At 40.5% G+C, this 20,608-nt stretch overlaps 1 protein-coding gene across 1 annotated transcript in view; it reads left to right on the top strand.

Annotated features, from left to right (window-relative positions):
• The window catches only part of tmtc1 (transmembrane O-mannosyltransferase targeting cadherins 1), a 206,268-nt gene that overhangs the window by 43,591 nt on the left and 142,069 nt on the right, over window positions 1-20,608 (top strand). Inside the window, exons 3-4 of the mRNA XM_038738692.1 lie at window positions 5,972-6,045; window positions 11,235-11,411. Of these exons, the coding sequence (XP_038594620.1) occupies window positions 5,972-6,045; window positions 11,235-11,411 (251 nt within the window). The remainder of the gene's footprint in view (window positions 1-5,971; window positions 6,046-11,234; window positions 11,412-20,608) is intronic.

Here is a 20,608-nt window from a genome sequence, read left to right as displayed (position 1 = left end):
CAAATAAAGTTCAGCTGTTCTAGTAGGATTTTCCTGATATTTTCTTAGTTGCATCTCCGAGCAAAAGCCACGGTCCGCAGAGAGCTTTCAAAGCATCAGAGAGATCTCATTGTTGAAAGACATAAGTCAGGAGACGGGTACAAAAAAATTTCCTAAGCATTAGATATACCACGGAACACAGTGAAGACAGTCATCATCAAGTGGAGAAAATATGGCACAACTGTGACTTTGCCAAGAACTGGATGTCCCTCCAAAATTGAAAAGACGAAAAGAAAACTGGTCAGGGAGGCTTCCAAGAGGCCTACAGCAACATTAAAGGAATTGCAGGAATTTCTGGCAAGTACAGGTGCTGGTCATATAATTAGAATATCATCAAAAAGTTGATTTATTTCAGTAATTCCATTCAAAAAGTGAAACTTGGATATTATATTCATTCATTACACACGGACTGATATATTTCAAATGTTTATTTCATTTAATTGTGATGATTAAAACTGACAACTAATGAAAATCCCAATTTCAGTATCTCCAAAAATTAGAATATTACTTAAGACCAATACAAAAAAGGATTTTTAGAAATGTTGGCCAACTGAAAAGTATGAACATGAAAAGTATGAGCATGTACATCACTCAATACTTAGTTGGGGCTCCTTTTGCCTGAATTACTGCAGCAATGCGGCGTGGCATGGAGTCCATCAGTCTGTGGCACTGCTCAGGTGTTATGAGAGCCCAGGTTGCTCTGATAGTGGCCTTCAGCTCTTCTGCATTGTTGGGTCTGGCGTATCGCATCTTCCTCTTCACAATACCCCATAGATTTTCTATAGGGTTAAGGTCAGGCCAGTTTGCTGGCCAATTAAGAACAGGGATACCATGGTCCTTAAACCAGGTACTGGCAGCTTTGGCACTGTGTGTAGGAGCCAAGTGCTGTTGGAAAATGAAATCTGCATCTCCATAAAGTTGGTCAGCAGCAGGAAGCATGAAGTGCTCTAAAACTTCCTGGTAGACGGCTGTGTTGACCTTGGACCTCAGGAAACACAGCGGACCAACACCAGCAGATGACATAGCACCCCAAACCATCACTGACTGTGGAAACTTTACACTGGACTTCAAGCAATGTGGATTCTGTGCCTCTCCTCTCTTCCTCCAGACTCTGGGACCTTGATTTCCAAAGGAAATGCAAAATTTACTTTCATCAGAGAACATAACTTTGGACCACTCAGCAGCAGTCCAGTCCTTTTTGTCTTTAGCCCAGATGAGACGCTTCTGACGCTGTGTCTTGTTCAAGAGTGGCTTGACACAAAGAATGCGACAGCATCCAAGCGCGGCTGATGAAACCAAGGTAGAACTTTTTGGCCATAATTCCAAAAGGTATGTTTGGCACAAAAACGACACTGCACATCACACAAGGAACAGCATACCCATAGTGAAGCATGGTGGTGGCAGCATCATGCTTTGGGGCTGGAACCGGGGCCTTAGTCAGGGTGGAGGGAATTATGAACAGTTCCAAATACCAAGCAATTTTGGCACAAAACCTTCAACCGTCGGTTAGAAAGATGAAGAGGAAGTTTACCTTTCAGCACGACAATGACCCAAAGCACACATCCAAATCCACAAAAGAATGGCTTCAACAGAAGAAGATTAATGTTTTGGAATGGCCCAGCCAGAGCCCAGACCTGAATCCAATTGAACATCTGTGGGGTAATCTGAAGAGGGCTGTGCACAGGCGATGTCCTCGCAATCTGACAGATTTGGAGCGCAAAGAAGAGTGGGCAAATATTGCCACATCAAGATGTGCCATGCTAATAGACTCCTACCCAAAAAGACTGACTGCTGTAATAAAATCAAAAGGTGCTTCAACAAAGTATTAGTCTAAGGGTGTGCATACTTATGCAACCAGGTTATTTGAGGGGTTTTATTTCTCATTTTTCCCCCTCAAAGATTTCAATTAGTTTTTCAGTTGAATTGTTCACATTATAGGTCTTTCTACTACTGCTATCAACACTACTGATCACAACAAAGCTCCGGCGACTAACGTTATACTAGCCGAGAAATCTCTGCCCCATGAGGACTGCATACTCCTTTAGAAAGCGAACAAAAAGATTGCTGACCTTATGGAAGACATCCGATGACTTTCATAGATACAGGGATGGGGCTGCCTCTCCAGCGCTATGCAGCCCTGTCTGACAACACTCCGGTCCATCCAGCAGATGCACCTGCGGCTTCGAGTCTCCCTGATACAGATCCCTTTCGGTGGACAGTGCCTGTGGTGGCACACTGGCTACATCTCCTGCACTGGGCCGCCGGTCTGCCGCTGGGCCTGATCGGCGGCCGTCATCCCGGACAAAAACCTCCGCTTCCCGACGTAGGATCCTGAAAGAGGCTGTGCTCAGACGCTCCGGAGGCCGTCTCTATCCTGCACCGTTGGGTAGCCCTTCTCTCAGGTCTGTTATTGCTACTCCAACACAACACTCGGCAGCTCACACACTCCATCCTCAGTCCGCACGCAGTGTTGAAGCAGATTCTGCTCAGTCCTGCTCTGGAACCCCACAACCGGCATCTCCTCATCCCATTTTTTTCCCCAAACACTTCTTTAATGCTACCACGGCTAACATTTAAAAAAAACTCCAGGACCTAATGCCATCGCTCCCGTCCTCCATCACAAGAGTGACAGTCCATGTGGGAACAAATGACACAGCTCTTCAGCAGTCTGAGCTGACAAAATCAGATTTTAACCGTCCAGTCCGCCTGCAGGGCTCACAGTGTGTGTTATGTCGATAACGTTAATATTTTCTGCCATAGAATGTCTCTGTTTAAGACAGACGACTTCACCCGGACAAACGGGGCTCAGAAATGTTAGCTGCTCACATACAGCATGTGGTGCGGTCCTCCACACATGACTTACGTGAATGACTAATCATTCATGCAGCACACCTGGACACACCACCGGTCACTGAACAGAACTCTGCCACTAACAACTGTCTCCACCTGCTGGCATGTAAAGCCGTCTGCTCCCAGCGCTGCTCCAAATACTTCTATTCCTGTCATCATCACGCATAGACCAGTAAACCGAAATGTGCACATCCCACACAGAAATCATAGTAATCTTATAAGGATTAGGACAACTGCACCAACTCATTTAAAATGACTCTCTTCAATGTGAGATCACAAGTAAGACTTATCTTAAATGATTTTATCTTGTCTGCAAATCTAGATTTTATGTTTTTTACTGAATCCTGGTTGCAAATGAGTGACTATAGCCAGCTAGCTGAACTGTGTCCGCCTCAGTATGATTGTTTTAGTCAACCGAGGGTCAGTGGTCATGGTGGTGAGCGTGTATTGGAAAAAATTTAAATGTCATCAAGTACGCTGTGATGAATTTAACTCCTTTGAAGTTCTCACTCTTAAACTTGGAGGGCTGCAACCTATCATATTTACCAATTTCAAAACTGCCTTTTATTGCAAAGATTTTAGAAAGAATTGTGTCCAAACAGCCCCTCACTGTACTGGAAAATAACAAATTATTTGAAAAGTTTCAGTCTGGTTTCAGGAAGTACCACAGCACTGAGACTGCCCTGCTTAAATTCACTAATAACCTTTTAATGTCTGCTGATGAAGGCATGTGCATGTACCTTAGCGCTGCTTTTGACACCACTGATCACAACATCATGTTAGACAGACTGAGGCACTGGGTGGGGATCTCTGGTACTGCCTTAGAATGGTTTTCATCCTACCTGTCAAATAGGAAGTTCTGTGTGTCTGTAAACAACTATGTCTCTTCGTTCTGTCCAGTTAAATATTGTGTTCCTCAGGGGTCAGTCTTCGGACCCATTTTGTTTTCCTTGTATCTGCTTCCCCTTGAACATATTATCCATAAACATGGTATTTTTTTTTCATATTTATGCTGATGACACACAAATGTACTTGCCCGTCAGATCCACAGACCCTGGAATGCTGAGTTCACTTAACAACTGCCTTTGTGAAGTTGTCAAATAATTTCCTCTAGCTGAACTCAGACAAAACACAAATCCTGGTCATTGGGTCCCAGCAGTAAATCACATTAAGGCTGTTGCAAAGAACGTTGGTGTTTAGTTTGATAGTAATTTAAATTTCGAGCAGCACACCACAAAGCTTGTTCAATCATGTTTTTATCAACTTAGAAATATAGCAAAAATTCGATCTATGTTAACTTTTAAGGACACCGAGACCATTTTACACACCTTCATGACATCATGCCTGGATTATTGCAACAGCCTTTTCACTTGTTTAACCCAAAAATCTACTGCTCAACTCCAGACTGTCCAGAACTCAGCTGCCAGGCTTTTAACCAGAACAAAGAAATATGACCACATTACCCCTATTTTAGCTTCATTACACTGGCTCCCAGTATGTTTTAGAATTGACTTTAAAATTCTATTGATTACTTTTAAAGCTCTTCATGGCCTCTCGCCTTGTTATATTTCTGACCTTTTAGTCCCATACACACCAGCACGTACCTTGAGATCCTCGGGCAGAGGTCTGCTGTCTGTTCCAGAGTCTCGACTGAAAACTAAAGGGGACAGAGCGTTTGCTGTCAGGGCCCCGAGGCTCTGGAACAGCCTGCCTGAGGAAATCAGGTCGGCTGAGTCAGTGAACTCTTTTAAGTCCCTTCTTTTTATAGGAGAGCTTTTCCCGATCTTATTTGACTTTATTTTATCCCTTTTATTTTATTCTATTTTACTTATTTTATATTTATCTTAAACGTGTATTTTAATCTTTTCAATGTTTTCTTGCTTTTATCATGTATTGTTTTTGTATTATTGTCTTTTGGGTATTATTGTCTTTACACTTGTTAAAGCACTTTGTAACTTGTTTTTGAAAAGTGCTCTACAAATAAAGATTATTATTATTATTATTATTATTATTATTATGAGGCACAGTTATGCAGTTATACAGTTATTTATATACACATACATGTATATACCCATAACTTTCCACAATGCATTTTTTGATTTTGTATCTGGGGTGAATGTAAACAGCAGCACCAAGATGATAATATGGTTTCATCTTCACATTAAAAAGTCTGATATTTAGGAAATAGAGTCCATCTTAGCTGTGTTTGAGCACCAAGCGTCATTGATGCAAACACACCCCCTCCTCTCTGTAAAGATGTTGGTCTCTGAGAGTCTCTGATTTCTGTTGCTTGAGTCCCATTTGGTCCAGACCGGACCTTTAGGAGCAGCCTCAAGTCAAAGCTGGGCCAACATGGCTTCTATCACGGCTCACTTTCCTCTCCTCTGGGCGATCAGCACACTCACTGTGGTGCCTTATCTGGTTGATTGGGCCGGGTGGATCATGGTTTTAATCCAAAAGCCTTATCTTCCTTTTCCAATGTCATTTTATTTCTGTCATTCTTTAGCAGATCCTATAGGAACTGAGGCAGAGACAAGCTTGATTACAATCATGTTCTCTCCCAGTTTTTAATGTTCAATTTCAAAGAAAACTTCTCAAAAACCACGTGTGGGCAGCCTGTACAGAAAAGCTTTAATACTCCTTGGCTATAATAAGGATCACAGTAGTCCTGCTCTCAGGTGTTGGTAATGACTAGATTCCATAGAGACAGTGATGCGCAGCTGGTTGAGTTTGTGTAGCGTCACTGTAGCATAGCAACATAATGGTCACCATATGGAGATCCTGCACTGTTTCCTCGCCGGAGCTGTCCGACACATGAGTACATGTGAAAGCACAACAATCATCCAGCATTTTGGCAACGCAAAAAGTAACAAACTCAAAGTAACAGTGTATCACTTGCTTATTGATTGGAAATTAACGTCCTTTTGCCCTCCAGGGGAGCGTTTTCATTGGAGTGTGACGTCACATGAAAACTATGAATTGGCTTACACTAATCAAGGACATGAATTTATAAAGAACATGATAAATTCATTAATGAGGCACATGTTGATTAAAACACATACTGTGTGTATGTGTGTTGCAGGTGTCTGGTATCGTGGGCAGGGCTGACGTCTTGGCCTGTCTGCTGTTCTTGCTGACGTTCCTCTCCTATATCAGGTAAGATGACTTTGTACCACCCCAAATTTTGTGTACACAAACACACACACACACACACACACACACACTGTTCATGGACACAGGTTTACCTATCACAAAGACTGTCATGTTCAGACCATGTGATCAGAGAAGCTGTGCACTCACAGGCTAATATCAGAATTATCCTAAACTGACAAAGTGCCCTGTCTGCTCTGTATTAAAGGATAATTCTGGTTTATTATTACTTGGGACTTATTTTCATTGTTTGGCCATCCTTTGTATCTGTACTGATGAACATTGTACTCAACAAATGCAATTGCTGAGATCTAGAAACACACAGACACTGCTCAAAATAAGTTTGTACACAAGCAGTCAGATGATCAGACATGTTTTTTTTGTCAAACTTATTCTGAAAAGATAATGAAAGTGAATAGTAAATTACAGCTGTTTACTCACTTCTTGCTATTTGTTTTTCATTAACTTTTTATTGATTCCATTCAGCATTGTCACATTGACATTTAGCATCTCTCACATCAACAGCAGGAATAGACAGAAATTCCTAATTAAACACAAAATTCAGTAAACTACAGATCACTTCTTGCTTTTAACTCATGGTTATGTAAACACAGTTTTCCTGTGGAATGAGGAAGTATTAGTGATGTTTCAGATGTGCTCACTTTCAGTTTGTTTGAAATAAAGTGGTTTAGATAATCTGGATAAACTGTTGGCTTGTTTACAGCCTGTCTGATCATCTGACTGTTCCCCTTCCACAATGTGATCATGAAGAAATGATAGAAATAACAGACAAAACTACAAAAATAATTATTATTATTGTTATTTTAAAAAACCCAACAGAAAAACAAATTACTATTTAATGGTCTGTAATTGTCTACATTGTTGAGTCACATAGTGCTTCTTTAAATAATATGTAGTGTTGAACTTTGTCTCTTTGGAGCTCTGAATGTATGGACACTGTAACATCGGCCAACATAAAGAATGACCAAAGCAGTCCCTTGGGAGTGTTGTAAGGAGCTTTGTACTGCAGACTTGATCAATATTAAGAATGATTAAGATTAGATTTCAGAATTTCAGAATTGCTTTCCACTTAACTACAGTTAAGACTATAGGGGATCTTGCCATTGCTATCATGGCTAGAAATGCAATGATTACCACATTTCACTATTAACTGCGATTTAAAACATCACGTTTAATTAATCGTAAAGGCTCTGCTACACCAAGTGTTTCTGTTGCAGGGAAAGGAACTGTTGCAACTTGCACAAAACGAAAACTAAAAGTTACACGAGCGGTGCACCAGCTTAAAGTGCCATGCTTATCAGTGACATGGAGGCAACTACTTTACACTGGCAGAGGGACCAAGCTGTGAAACTTTATTTCCACCAAAGAAACAAGCAGAAGTCGGCAGTGTGGGAGCAGACTGGGGCGTTACTGAAGATGGCGGATCACCTGTTCAAAAACAAGCCGTTAAAAGGTTGCTGCTAAAGGAGCGAATACTACATCAAATTTGATGCAACACCTGCGGGATCACCACCCAGATTTGGATGCCCAAGTAAAGGTCATACATAATAACTGAGTTAACATTGCATGAAAAGTGGGATTTTCGTCCCTGTGAACTGCCTTGAATCCCACTAATCCCCAGCAGTTATCGGCTCTTTACAGTACTGCAGTAACAATAATGTATATAATTAATAACCCTGCATTAAATAAATACTGCACTTACTGAAGACTATATTCAGGTGATATGTTACATGTTGTTTTCATGCTATTCATAGTTTTCAGTCATGTGACATGTGCGGTAGCGGTGCTCCGATCAGGATTTTTTGGGCCAATCACCGATCGCTGAAAGCCGTATCGGCCGATATCGATCACTGGGTCTATTTGGAGCCTTTTATTTATCATGTAGCATTATACAATATACTGTATATTTATTAAATTGGTCCTAAAAACAACGTATTAAGCGTTAAAGTTAACAGATGATAAAGTATCATGAAGTGTTTATTTTATTGCCAGGAAACATGGGCAACAAATTCCACTCCGTCTGTGTTAGAGACTTAAACCATAGCAGCCTTTGCCTGGTTACTGTGAACATCTTATAGCTTAACAAATATAGCTTTATGTCTATGAAGATTCTCAGTCATCCAGGTCATAGTTATCCAACGAAGGTTAAAATCAAGGGCAACTGGACTTGGTTGAAGATACTGGAAGACGTTTCGTCCCTCATCCAAAGGACTTCTTCAGTTCCCTTCGTTGGATAAATATAGCTTTACTGTGGAATAAACTACAAAAACAGAACAAACAGCATCTTTATAAATTTACTACAACCATAAAAACTGCAACAAAAAAGGCTGTAGCCAAAATATTTAGGAGATAAAGGAGCACAGGCATCATGAGTCGATGATAAACTCTGAAGTAGCTGCTTTTTGTTCTGGAAAGCTCAAGCCGGTTCTGTGGGTTTTAGGAGAGAGAGAGAGGAGCAGAGAGAGGGACAAGGGCTACAGAGAGGAGTCAAAACTGCCTTCAGTGAAAATAAGGAAAATTTAAAAAATAAGAATAGGCTGTTAATATTACATAGGCTACTATATTCATTCTAATTTCATATGGTTTGCCATTAGTAGGCTATAGGCCTTATATCATTTCAGTGGATTGTTTTAATTTTTAATCCTTGTGCAGGAAGCACAGTCTACATATCTTACATGCTGCCACCGACTTTACCAGAGGGAGAGTAGCAAACACTTTAAATACGGCCAGAAGGTTTTTATTTGACTTTATAAAGGTTAAATATACATGAGATTTACGGGGAAACATTTAACGGGTGAGAACGAATACGGGAGAATCTCGGGGAAAACGGGAGGGTTGACATGAGAGGAGCAGAGAGAGGAGTGGGGTAATGTGAGGCTACATCCACACTGCTACGTTTTTAAAACAGTTTCATAACGAAAATGATCTTCTCCGTTCACAGCAGCGTTTCAGCTGCGTATCAGAGTTGATCTCTGGCTATATTAGAACGACTGAAAACACACATCTAGTGGCCGTTCAGGTAGCCTTCACTGGGCATGCGTGTGCCAGTGTAAACATGAAGCAGATGGTCTACTCCGCAGTAGCAGGCGATTTAGTGAAAGAATAAATTAATACAGACCAAGAAACACACCAGGCTTTTTTCTTATATTTAGATGCACTAAAATCATATTAGACAGCATCTATAATTCCATTTAGCAACCATAGCTAAATATAACAGCTCATCCAACAGCATACGCTGAATGGACAAGATAACATTTTCACAACATTTAGACACAAAGAAACATCTCCACACCTGCAGTTTTTACAGAAACACAGACAGACATGAGATAAGAGATAGAAAAAGGTGTCACCTCTAACCAGTGGGGGCTTACCTGATTTGTATTTGTATCAAGCATTTTCACAGCATTTTCATTTACATGTGAAAGCCTCCCCTGGACCCAGGGGAAAGGGGGTCACAGGGGCAACACTGACAAACAAAATCCACGTCAATTACCAGCAGTTCCTGACAGTTCTTGGTTGGTTCTTGGACAGTTCAGTATTGGCCAAAAATTCCCGTGTGCAGCCATCACCCTAAACTTCCACGGCAATTTAACGTGCCATTAGCTGCCGAAAATCCCACTTTTCATGCAGTGTAAGTAATGTGGAAAGTTGGTAGGGAATTAAATATAAACGTGTCACTTACAATCGATGCTGTAGTGATGAGAGTTGGGCTTTCAGTGCAATGTAAACAAACAAAGCAGCATGTAAACTTTCTTACCCACTGCAGCAACAGTGCTGCTGTGCTGTGAAACCCATTATTTTCAATGGCTTGTGCCACGCCAGGGTGGTTTGTTGCTGCGTCGAAGAAGTTGAACTTTTGCGCTGAACCCAGCTTTCATGAAGTGCAAATCGCTTCTTTTCTAAAAGGGCCTTTATGAAAGACAGAGCGTAGTCCTCTCAAGACCTTCAGTCACTGAACATTTAACATTACATGCTGTTGCCCTCTCCTGTCTGTGTTGAGAAAATGTTGCCAGATGTAAAACACTAACATAACATCAGGAGCTTATAGACTTCCAGGACTAATTACCTGCATTTCAGTTATTAATAACACTGCATGAGAGATGTTCTGAATTTCTCATATGTATGGATGAGACTTAAACAATTCAGTTTATACCCCTCCTTAATAACAATTTAAATACATTTAATATTTGTCTTATATTCATAATAATACTTAAATATTATAGATGTATAATTGTAAAGTAATTACTAGTGTTGTTAAATTAATTAATGCATAATAATCGTGATAATCATGAAACCGTGATTATTCCTCTGACTTTAATTGTACCAACAAAATCTATAATTGTTGCATCCCTAATTATAGCACCTAAGCTCTGGAATGATCTGCCTGAGAGGCCCAGGCTAACCAAATCACTATTTTCTTCTAAATTGCTCATTTATATCAGTTAGAATACAGATTGTCCTAGTAAAATGTTGGGTCAATACAGATTGGTGATCCAAAGAATGAATCAAATTTGTAAAGTTTTTGGTGACATATGAACTATGGTCTTTAAACAACAGTGCAACAACAAAAAGAACAACCTGAGAAAACTTTGACTCAAGTTGAATGTGTCACTGACCTTTTTGACTTCAGAGGGATCAAGGGTCAACACCTAGACTGGGAATTACAGCCGAGCCTGACAGCTCATTTTGCTCATAAGGAATAGGAGTAGTTGATAGCTGAGGTACACCCATCTGTTGCTGCAGTGTGTGGAATGCTGAAATTCTAGTTGGGCTGGTTAATGAATAGTTTAAATAATAAGTTGCAGCCCTTATCATGTAGCTTTGAAATCTGTCATATCAAAGAGCCGTCAGACCTCCTTTATTTCTGATAAATGCCGCTAATTTTGTAGCAGTGCTTGTATCTATGATTCGGTTACTGTTGAACAAATGCATATGCTATTGTGTCTGATCCCTGAGTATAAACATTTAAGTGTTTGTAGCCTAGACACAAATTTAAATGACAATAAAGCAAATCATTGTAATTGTTTTAATCTTCCTACAACATGACTATCATACTAAATGAACAGGAAGTGTGGTGTCCTCCTGCCATCCTCTCTCTGCGACTGGGCTGAGGCTTACCTGTTACTATCTGTCAACTTAAATCACCTTTGTTCTACGTCCTCTCTGTCTCTCAGGAGTGTGGGGGTGTATGTCTCTGAGGACGCTCTGCCCTCCACGGTGTCAGTGTGGTGTCTGCTTGTCAGTTTGTTGCTGGGCACCTGCGCCATGCTGGTCAAGGAGACGGGCATCACTGTGTTCGGAGTGTGCGTGCTCTACGATGCCCTGGTGCTCTGCCGCAAGCCTCTCATCTAGTAAGCACACAAGGTTTTTGTTTTGTTTATGTGTTGTTTGTCTTTTTCTGATCTTGATTTATGTAGCAATTGTCTGCTGATCTTGCACACAGTTCTTAAGCAATGTTTGATTTTATATTCTCACAGCTAAACTCATTTCCACCTGGAAGCTGGCCACTGCCACCACAGACAATTTGTTTTGGAGATGAAGAGTGTGTTTTTTTCTGGAGCTGTGGGCAGGAGTAGATGGGACAAGGTGGTCTGTCCCAGACATAATGAGGGAGAGAGTGATGAAGAGTTGGTTTCCCCATTGGCCTTCCTTTTCAACAGGAAATGTGTAGGTTACAGTCTGTCAAAGAATAAAGGCTGCAGCTACAGCTCAACCAGCTGCTGGAAAAATGAAGGGGGTTATCGTGTTGTAGAGGTCAGACATTTTCATGTGGTGTCGTCCACATACGTTGAGGGCATATATGATAATACAATCAATTGAGTACAGCATGACCGTATCAGTTTAATAGAAAGAGGAGCATCTATTTGTAATGGTATTGAAAGTCAGACCGTCACGATTTCTAAATAGCCTGGTATACATTGATACCGCTCAAGCCTTGTACCCATCCCTAGGTATTTCCCCTGAAATATTTTGTTCGCATGACATAAACTAAAATGACGTTGTGCCTGCTGTGTCTAAATTTGCACACCAACTCCATTATTATCATGAAACCCACGATGTACAACAAACACACAGCTTCGACCATGGCGTCCTCCTACGTGTTAACAGTTGCTGTTGTATTTCATATGGAATGTTTGTTACTATGTCAACTGCCGTCGATCGACTATGTCACTGCAGCGTTCCTACTGGCAGTGTGAATGCAAACCGAAAAAAGTCCTTAAAGGTATGTAGTTCTCGGGGAGCTCCCCTGTGGGCAGATCCTCTCAGGGACTCCCTAGAATAGTTTGGTCCCAAAACGCCTATTGTGTCCACATGTTGCCCTAAACCTGATAAAGAGTTCCCCCTGTCCCATTGGGGAGTGAGGGGTGTGTGTGTGTGTGTGTGTGTTTGCGTGCATGCACAGGGTCAAACTACTTGGGCTTGAAGCCAAGAGAGAGTGCAAATCTGGCCAAACAAAGCCAGGTCCGGATGTTTTGGGAGCTTCCCTGCTGCGTAAGCCAGCCTGGAATGTTCCAGAATTAGCCTGCTGCTGCTGTTCTGGGTGAGCTGATAACACACTGAAACACTGCATGCTTAAGGAGTTGTGTGTCTGTGTGGGTGTGTATTGAGTTTAATATGTATTACAGGTTAATTTAGGCAACATACCCCAGGATGTCACTTAGAAATATGGCAAACATGCAGAGGGCTGCAGGGCTAGAGTTAGCGTGATTTATGAGAATGTGTGTGTTTTAGTTTGAGTATGTATCTCCATACATGCATGTTTGTTTCATGAATTGGCATTTTGGAATTTTCTTCAGTGAGTGACATCATGTGACACTATGTCCATAATCTGAATCTATAAGTAAGATTTTGATTATTTTTACTGTTGAACTTGAATGAAATCACAGGACTTTAATGAGGGTATAGCCGGATTTTTAGAAACCCAGGAACCTTTTGAGGTTAGGTCCACTTTTATTTAATTTGCCATACAATGTACTGTACTTCATTGTCTTTTTACTTCATGGTACTTTTCTACCATCACTGAGACGAGGGGGGCATCAGTGTCACTAAACACTAACTTCAGTATTGTTGATGACAAAATGTAGTTCAAATAATAGTTTACCAAAAGCTGTCTTTATTGTCGTTAACAAAAGCAGGTGAAAAGTGTATGGAACTGCTGGAAAATGCAGCTGGAGTCAGGAAACTTACCAGCCACCTCACTAATGGTTGAAACTATTTAACAAATGATTAGCTTAGCAAGATAAAGCACCGTCTTCTGAACAGACTCATTACAAACATTCAATCCTTTTTATTGGGTATCAACCTCGCGTTTACTTGCATATTGTTGAAAAAATAGACTTGAAGCAAAATAAACTTTTCAGGTCACGGCGATGTTCATGACACAGCTGAGACGCAAGCCTGTACGGAATGGTGCAGACTGACTGACTCTTAACAGTGATGTCACAATTTTTCCCAATCTTGAATCAGTGATTAACTTTAGTTATTATTACCAATAGACATGATGGCCCAAAGTATCAAAGTTGTAATAAACCAGAATAATCCATGACACACTTTTGTATCGAGATGCTAAATCACTTTTTCATTGAGCTCAAAGCAAGGCTTTGTTTCTTAGTTTTGGAAAAGTAAAGACATTTTTGAGACATAACATCCAGCTATGACATCAGAGTGTGTGTGTGTGTGTGTGTGTGTGTGTGTGTGTGTGTTTGTGTGCGCGCGCACTTAATGCAATGTCACACTGATCCACTATGCTCCTCTTGTCCCTCAGTCTGTGACCAGCATGGGCTACAGCTGCTGGCGCCCGACTTGTCTCCGCTCTCAGCTCTTTGTTTATGTCTTCGTCTAGATTAGCCCCAGCTGCTATAATAACCCTTAATACTCTAAAACTCATGCACAGACACACAGCAATAACCCTGTGCAGTGGTAGCGGTGTGAGCTTGCAAAGGGCTGCTGCACCGCTATAATGTCAGTGTGAAGCAGGCTGCCGCGTCTGTGGAGGGATTCAGATGTCTCTCAGCATGATTTAGATCTTTTGGTTTGTCTCTTTTTGATGTGCAGCAAAAGTCCTGTTAAACAAACCAACCTCAGCCAAAATGACAAGAACGCTAAAGGGTAGCAACAGTAAAGCAGTCTTTGGTTCCTGGTTTCACTGAGCTGCACAGTGGTCAGCTTCCTGAGACAACTGTTGGGAATCTGGTAGGGCAGGTTTAGTTCTTAGCAAATATCAAAGATATTTATCAATATTATTAAAATTATTAATATCACAAAATAATAATCAAGGATTAATAATTACAGGGCACCAACCAGGGATCAGGGACCAACAACAAAACCACAACAGTCTCAGAAAAGATTTAGTCTTGTGTTACACAGTACACAAGTAACCACAACTGACCCTATTGAAATTGCAACCTTGCAAAGTGCTTAATTAATAGTTTTAAACTTGTTTTTACAAATTCACCGGTGTGAAATGTGTAACGGTGGTCATCATCTAAATTGAGATTTCTATGTTGAAAAACCAAATAGTTATTGACGATTTGAAATGGATTGAATTTAACTCCCTAACTCCACCTACAGTAACAGGCGCATTGAACAGACATTCAGGTCTTGCGCTGCAAACTGCATCGTCTTTGGTGATTTTGAGTTGATCAAAACTGTGAAATGTCTGCCTAAGTGAGCTGTCCAAAATATCACACAACTGGGAGAAATTGAGGCTTTGCCATGGAGCTATTGAAGGTAATGGCTGCAAAAAACGACGAATGTTAAATATTAAACTAACTCCACCCAGTTACCATACACAAGGCTTACTATTTTACTTTTTGACAAATTTTGGCATCCACTTGGCACCGGCGTATCGGGTTTAGTGATATCCCTAGTGGGATGATGGAAGGACCTTAAACAAAGGGATAGGAACCCAGATGAAGGACACACACTACCTGTCCTCACCAAGATAGTGTGAAGCACAGCTGAGTTAGGTTGCCACGCTGTGTGTGTGAATTCTGAGTAACCCTGTCATTTCAGCAGGGAGCCACAGATAATTCTGTCTCTCTCTGTCTTTTAGTGTGTTCACATGTTAAGCTAATAATTTGATTACAGCCAGATTAACCTCTGGAATCCCACACACTCAGTCTTAGTAGGTTCCTAATTACAGACTCTTGCTCAGAGCCACAGACCCGACGACAATTAAAACATTTTTGGTCCTAAATGTGTTTAAAACTGTCCACAAGACAGCTTGACTTTCCATTTAATGTAACACTGTAACAACTGTAAAATAAACTGTAAAAATCTTTTATTAGAGCGATTTACCAGCGCCACCAGAAATCTATTTCCACCAACCACAGCAGCCGGCTTCAGAGGCAGCTTTGGCATTGAAATGCCAGTGTCCCCCACAGCCAACTCCCAACAACCACAGCAGCTGATATGAGGGGCTGAGGCACCAGGATGCTAGCGCCCCCGGCTGTCCACTATCAACCAACCACAGTAATCGACACACCAATTACACTTAAAGCAACCACAGCAGCTGGCTGCGGTATGGGTTTTCAGCACCGACATGCACCCTATCAGCAACTTCAGCTATGGAGGTTTGGCACTGAGATGCCAGCTCCCCCCTCCGCAACCCTACCACTAACCTCTGCAGAGTGCGTCAGTAAGGACTTCGGACACCGAGATGCCAATAGTTGTTTCGAGCTAACATCGAGCTCTCAGTCGTTCCAACCTCAGTCGTTTCGAGCTAACAACCGGCTCTCAGTTGCTCGAGCTAATATCTGGTCGACCATTTTGAGCTCAGTTGTTTTTGAGTCCTCAATCATCGAATGATAGCACGAAACGACTGAGAACAGGATGATAGCACGAAACGACTGAGAACAGGATGATAGCACGAAACGACTGAGAGCAGGATGATAGCACGAAACGACTGAGAACAGGATGATAGCACGAAACGACTGAGAGCAGGATGATAGCACGAAACGACTGAGAGCAGGATGATAGCACGAAACGACTGAGAGCAGGATGATAGCACGAAACGACTGAGAGCAGGATGATAGCACGAAACGACTGAGAGCAGGATGATAGCACGAAACGACTGAGAACAGGATGATAGCACGAAACGACTGAGAGCAGGATGATAGCACGAAACGACTGAGAGCAGGATGATAGCACGAAACGACTGAGAGCAGGATGATAGCACGAAACGACTGAGAGCAGGATGATAGCACGAAACGACTGAGACAGGATGATAGCACGAACATCCAGCTCTCAGTCGTTTCAAGCTCTCAGTTGTCTCTAACTAACATTTGGCTAACAGTCATTTCGAGCTAGTCTCAGAGATTGACAGCTTTGTGTTCACGATACTAACCATTTAACTCAACATTGATTCAGTACATGATCAAGTTTTGATTCAGCTTAAATCTACTATCCAACTGAATATTCGTTATACTCGTTATTGGGATATGAAATGACCTACATCGGGATATGAAATTTTAGTCATAATGCAGAGCCCTAGTCTTTTATCAATAGCCGCTTTCTCACTGCCTTATTTTCCAGGAGGATTGTATGAATATGCCTTCTTGCTGCTCTGTATGAACGGTATGCAGCTGTAAAGCAGGGTCTGATTTTATCCGCCTCTGAGCCGGAAACGCAGCCATGTGCCGGTGTTGTATCCGAAACGGTGTTTTTCTGTGGATTATGTGAAAGTACACATGGTTGTGGGATTATCCTGCAAATGCTGCTTTAGTATGATTGAGTGAATGCCTGATATCGATATTCTTTCCGCGTTTATTGCAGGATGTCTGTATGAAAGCGGCTACTGTGTTTGTGAGAGACATGGAGCAAGTGAGAGGAGGGGCTGAGGGAATATCTGCGCTGTGTGCAGCTCATATGAGTTTACCCATTTTAAAAACCATCGAAAATCAATATGTGGTGCTCAGCGTTGATATTGTAGTGGACCGCCACAAATAAATCAATGTATAGGAAACACTGGGATGTCTACACTGGATTACAACACAATATCAATAAAAGCAGACACCACTATTTAACTTAACTTTTAAGATAAATATTCAAAACAGTACAGTAGTTTTAAACTGTCTGCAAAATAAATAGCAAATGTTGCTATCTGCTATTACATTCTGTAAAAGATTAGTCAGAATTTATTTTTTTCAAATGTTTTTAAGATTAAAGAAATGACAAGATGGTGACAATAAGGCAAAATGCAAGAAAGCCGGCCTCGGAAGTGTGTGTGCACTCGTGTGTGTGTGTGTGTGTGTGTGTGTGTCAGTGTAAGTGTTGCAGAAGTGTATTTAGAGTGTTGTGAGTTCTATGAGATCAAAACACTTTGAAGAGTCCTTTTTGTTCAGACAGAAACCTTTGAACATCCAGCAGTGTAAAGTCTGTAAAGAGTCCCAAAGAAATGCAGTGTAAAAGTGTGTGTGTGTGTGAGAATGTGTGGCTGTAAGCTCAGTCAGAATACAATTTGTTTTATTTAATTTATGTTGAAAACATATTCTCAAGTTAATTTGATTTCACATTTTTATTTGTATGAAGACATGCAGCAATCTTTTTTGACTCTCAATACAGTCCCCTGCATATGACCAGGAACATCATGTGATGGTTCAATGTCTACATGTACCTAAATACAAAGAGGTGTGGAAAATAATTTATTTTTAGATGCATCTCGATGCGGACTTGGACGATTATGAATTGATTCACAAATCAATCAATAATCGATCAATAATTGATAATGTAATGTTGATGGAAAACAAAAAAAGCGTAACTCAGTAATGCTTAAGTGCAGCTCCAGAATGTGGTGTGCACACAACGGAGACGTGTGGTTCTCCCTGTTCGGCACAGACAGACAGCTGTTGAATAAATGAATGACTGCTGCTACTAAACATTCACATGATCAATAAAATCAATGCGCAACTAATGTTAATGATTTTCACTCACACACTGTGCGGCACGGCAGCACTTAGCAAATGTCCTCTCCTCATTCAGTAGGCAGGAGGTGATGGTGAAAGCAGCGGAGCAGAGGAAAATATGAGTGCTACGTTTCAGTCTGGCAGTAAATGTACAGTGCAGGTCACAGTGTGTCTGTTAATTAAAGTCCGGCAGTTTAGGCAGCTGCGAAGGCAGTGCTAACTAACATCTCCTCTTCAGACTGCGGTCTGGAACAGAGGCAGCAGGATGTTTTTGCCTGCTAATTCAAGTTCATCTGTTGTCATTCAACCACATATAGACTACACAAATGAACGAAATGCCGTTTCTCAAGGCCCATGGTGCTCAATACAAGATTACAATAATCAACTTACAAGACACAAACATGTAACTACACTAGACGGGACAAAAAAAAAGGAACAGATATATTAAGGTGGAGTGAATGTGGTTTGGCTGAAGCATTGTAAAGTGCGTAGTTCAACCCCATCTGACTCTATACTAATAACAGCAGCATCATAAATAAAAGTAGCAGCAGCAGAGGCTGGTAATAATGCTGTAATAATGTAATAATGCTATTCAGTGTTAGCTACATTTATATGAAGTAACATTAAATGTCTGCATTTCGTTACTACCTACTTGTTTGGACACATACTTTAAAGTGACAATTAGTCGAACAGTGAGAAAAATACATCTTTATCCTATTCGTTTTACAATCGCATCGTAGCACTCATAATCGTAATGAGGTGCCTAGAAATTCCATGCATCGAGGAATCAAATCGAATCGTTGACCTGATAATCGTAATCGAATTGTGAGACCAGTGAAGATGCACACCCCTATAAACACAACATTGTGAAAGTTTACATGTAAAGAAGGGACAACTCCAACGGTTTAAGAAGGTTTCACAAAAGGTTTATACTTTTTGATAAATAAAGTATATATGACCACTTTCCAGAGCATACCATCAGATTTCCTTCCTGACATTTGTGTCATATGAATTCGTTGCACTATGAAAATTAACTTGCATATATGGCATATCACATTTTAGTTTATCATATGGAAGTTCAGTTGTTAGCAGGGATCATTGGCAATGGTGGTGCATTCAAGAACACTATTACATTGAATCAAATCAGTAACCACCAGAAAGTGTAAAGTCCAATAACATATCCCACAGATCAATACATATAAATGTAAGCAGTATTGGGTAAACTGTGTAGCTAGTGAATATCAAAACATTCCACTCCTTCACAGCTGTTATGGCAACAATATTAAGGGTGATTTAATCTTGATGCAAGGGGTTAATGAAGAAGAAGACATACTTTATTAATCTTACAAGGGGAAATTCAGTGTTTTTTCACTCTGTTGTGAATGTTATACACACACAGGTCTGAGATACACACACATGCACATGCACAACACATGGAGAGATTTCAGAGCGAGGGGGCTTTTACAAAGCTTTCTTTCACAGCCCTGACAGGAAGATGTAACATATTTTAAACATAATACTGCAAGGCCCATATTTATTTAAATATAAATGTAAAACAAATACTGTGATAATGTATTCAATAGTAAACTATACACTTGTACAGAAAAGTTTAGACAAAGTAGTGTCCAGTCGTGACCTGCAAATTGACAGGCAGTGATCAGCAAATGTCCAAAAACTGTTTTGTGTGTAAACATAGATCCACAAATGCTTAAATAACACTTTTTTGTGAAATTAAAATATGTGTGTACAGAGTAAATTGTGCATATGATTTTACACAAATGTAAAAATACATGTTTTGGGTATTGAGATATTTGTGTATATTTTTTACATTTCTCCACAGTACACATTGGACAAAATTTCACAAATGCATAAAAAGGAAATTACAAATTGACCGGAAGCACGCCAGAGTAAAGAAAAAAAAGACTTGGCGTTGTGAGTCCATGTGAATTGTTACATTTGAGAAAATGTGCAAAAACAGTTTTGTGTGTAGAAGTCACTTTGTATTTTTGTGGATATGATTTTAAACGTCACAAATATAAAAATACACATTTGTGGATTGTTTTCTGTGATTTACAAATATTAGTCCAATGAAATCTTCCATACTGTTTCGCCTTCTCTGAATATCCACTGTGGTAGAGAGAAAAATCACCCAGGACGATATATCAGCCAATATCAGCTCATTGCAGATATTCAATTCAATTCAATTCACTTTTATTTATATAGCGCCAAATCACAACAACAGTTATCTCACAGAGCTATATCAGATATAGCGCTGATATATCAGATATATCAGTATGGGCACAAATGTCAGACAAGAAGACAAGAAACTGAAAGACAGAAATGCCATAGATAGGAAACGGTCACCAGTTTGTCCAGCAGAAGTCTTCACCGGAGTACACGAGTACACCTGGAGTCCCTTACTCAAACTGTTCTTTTTGGACTTGTATTAATTCTTTCCTGATTTATGTGTTTATATGTTGATCTAAATGGGATGTTTCCTGTATAAATAGGACTGCAGACTCGGCTCCATTTGCACATTTTTACCATGGGAAATGCAAGTAAATTCATATGTTGCTTGTGTGCTCTGATCCTCTGAGATTTACTCTAAAATAGAGGTCATCTGCTGCAAATACAGACATGGC

Source organism: Micropterus salmoides, unplaced genomic scaffold (assembly GCF_014851395.1).
Source record: "Micropterus salmoides isolate LMB-PRFRI ecotype aquatic unplaced genomic scaffold, ASM1485139v1 Ms_hic_scaffold_23, whole genome shotgun sequence".
Lineage (NCBI taxonomy): Eukaryota > Metazoa > Chordata > Actinopteri > Centrarchiformes > Centrarchidae > Micropterus > Micropterus salmoides.
The sequence above is the reverse complement of the archived record's forward strand: the minus strand, read 5'-3'. Positions and strand labels throughout refer to the sequence as shown.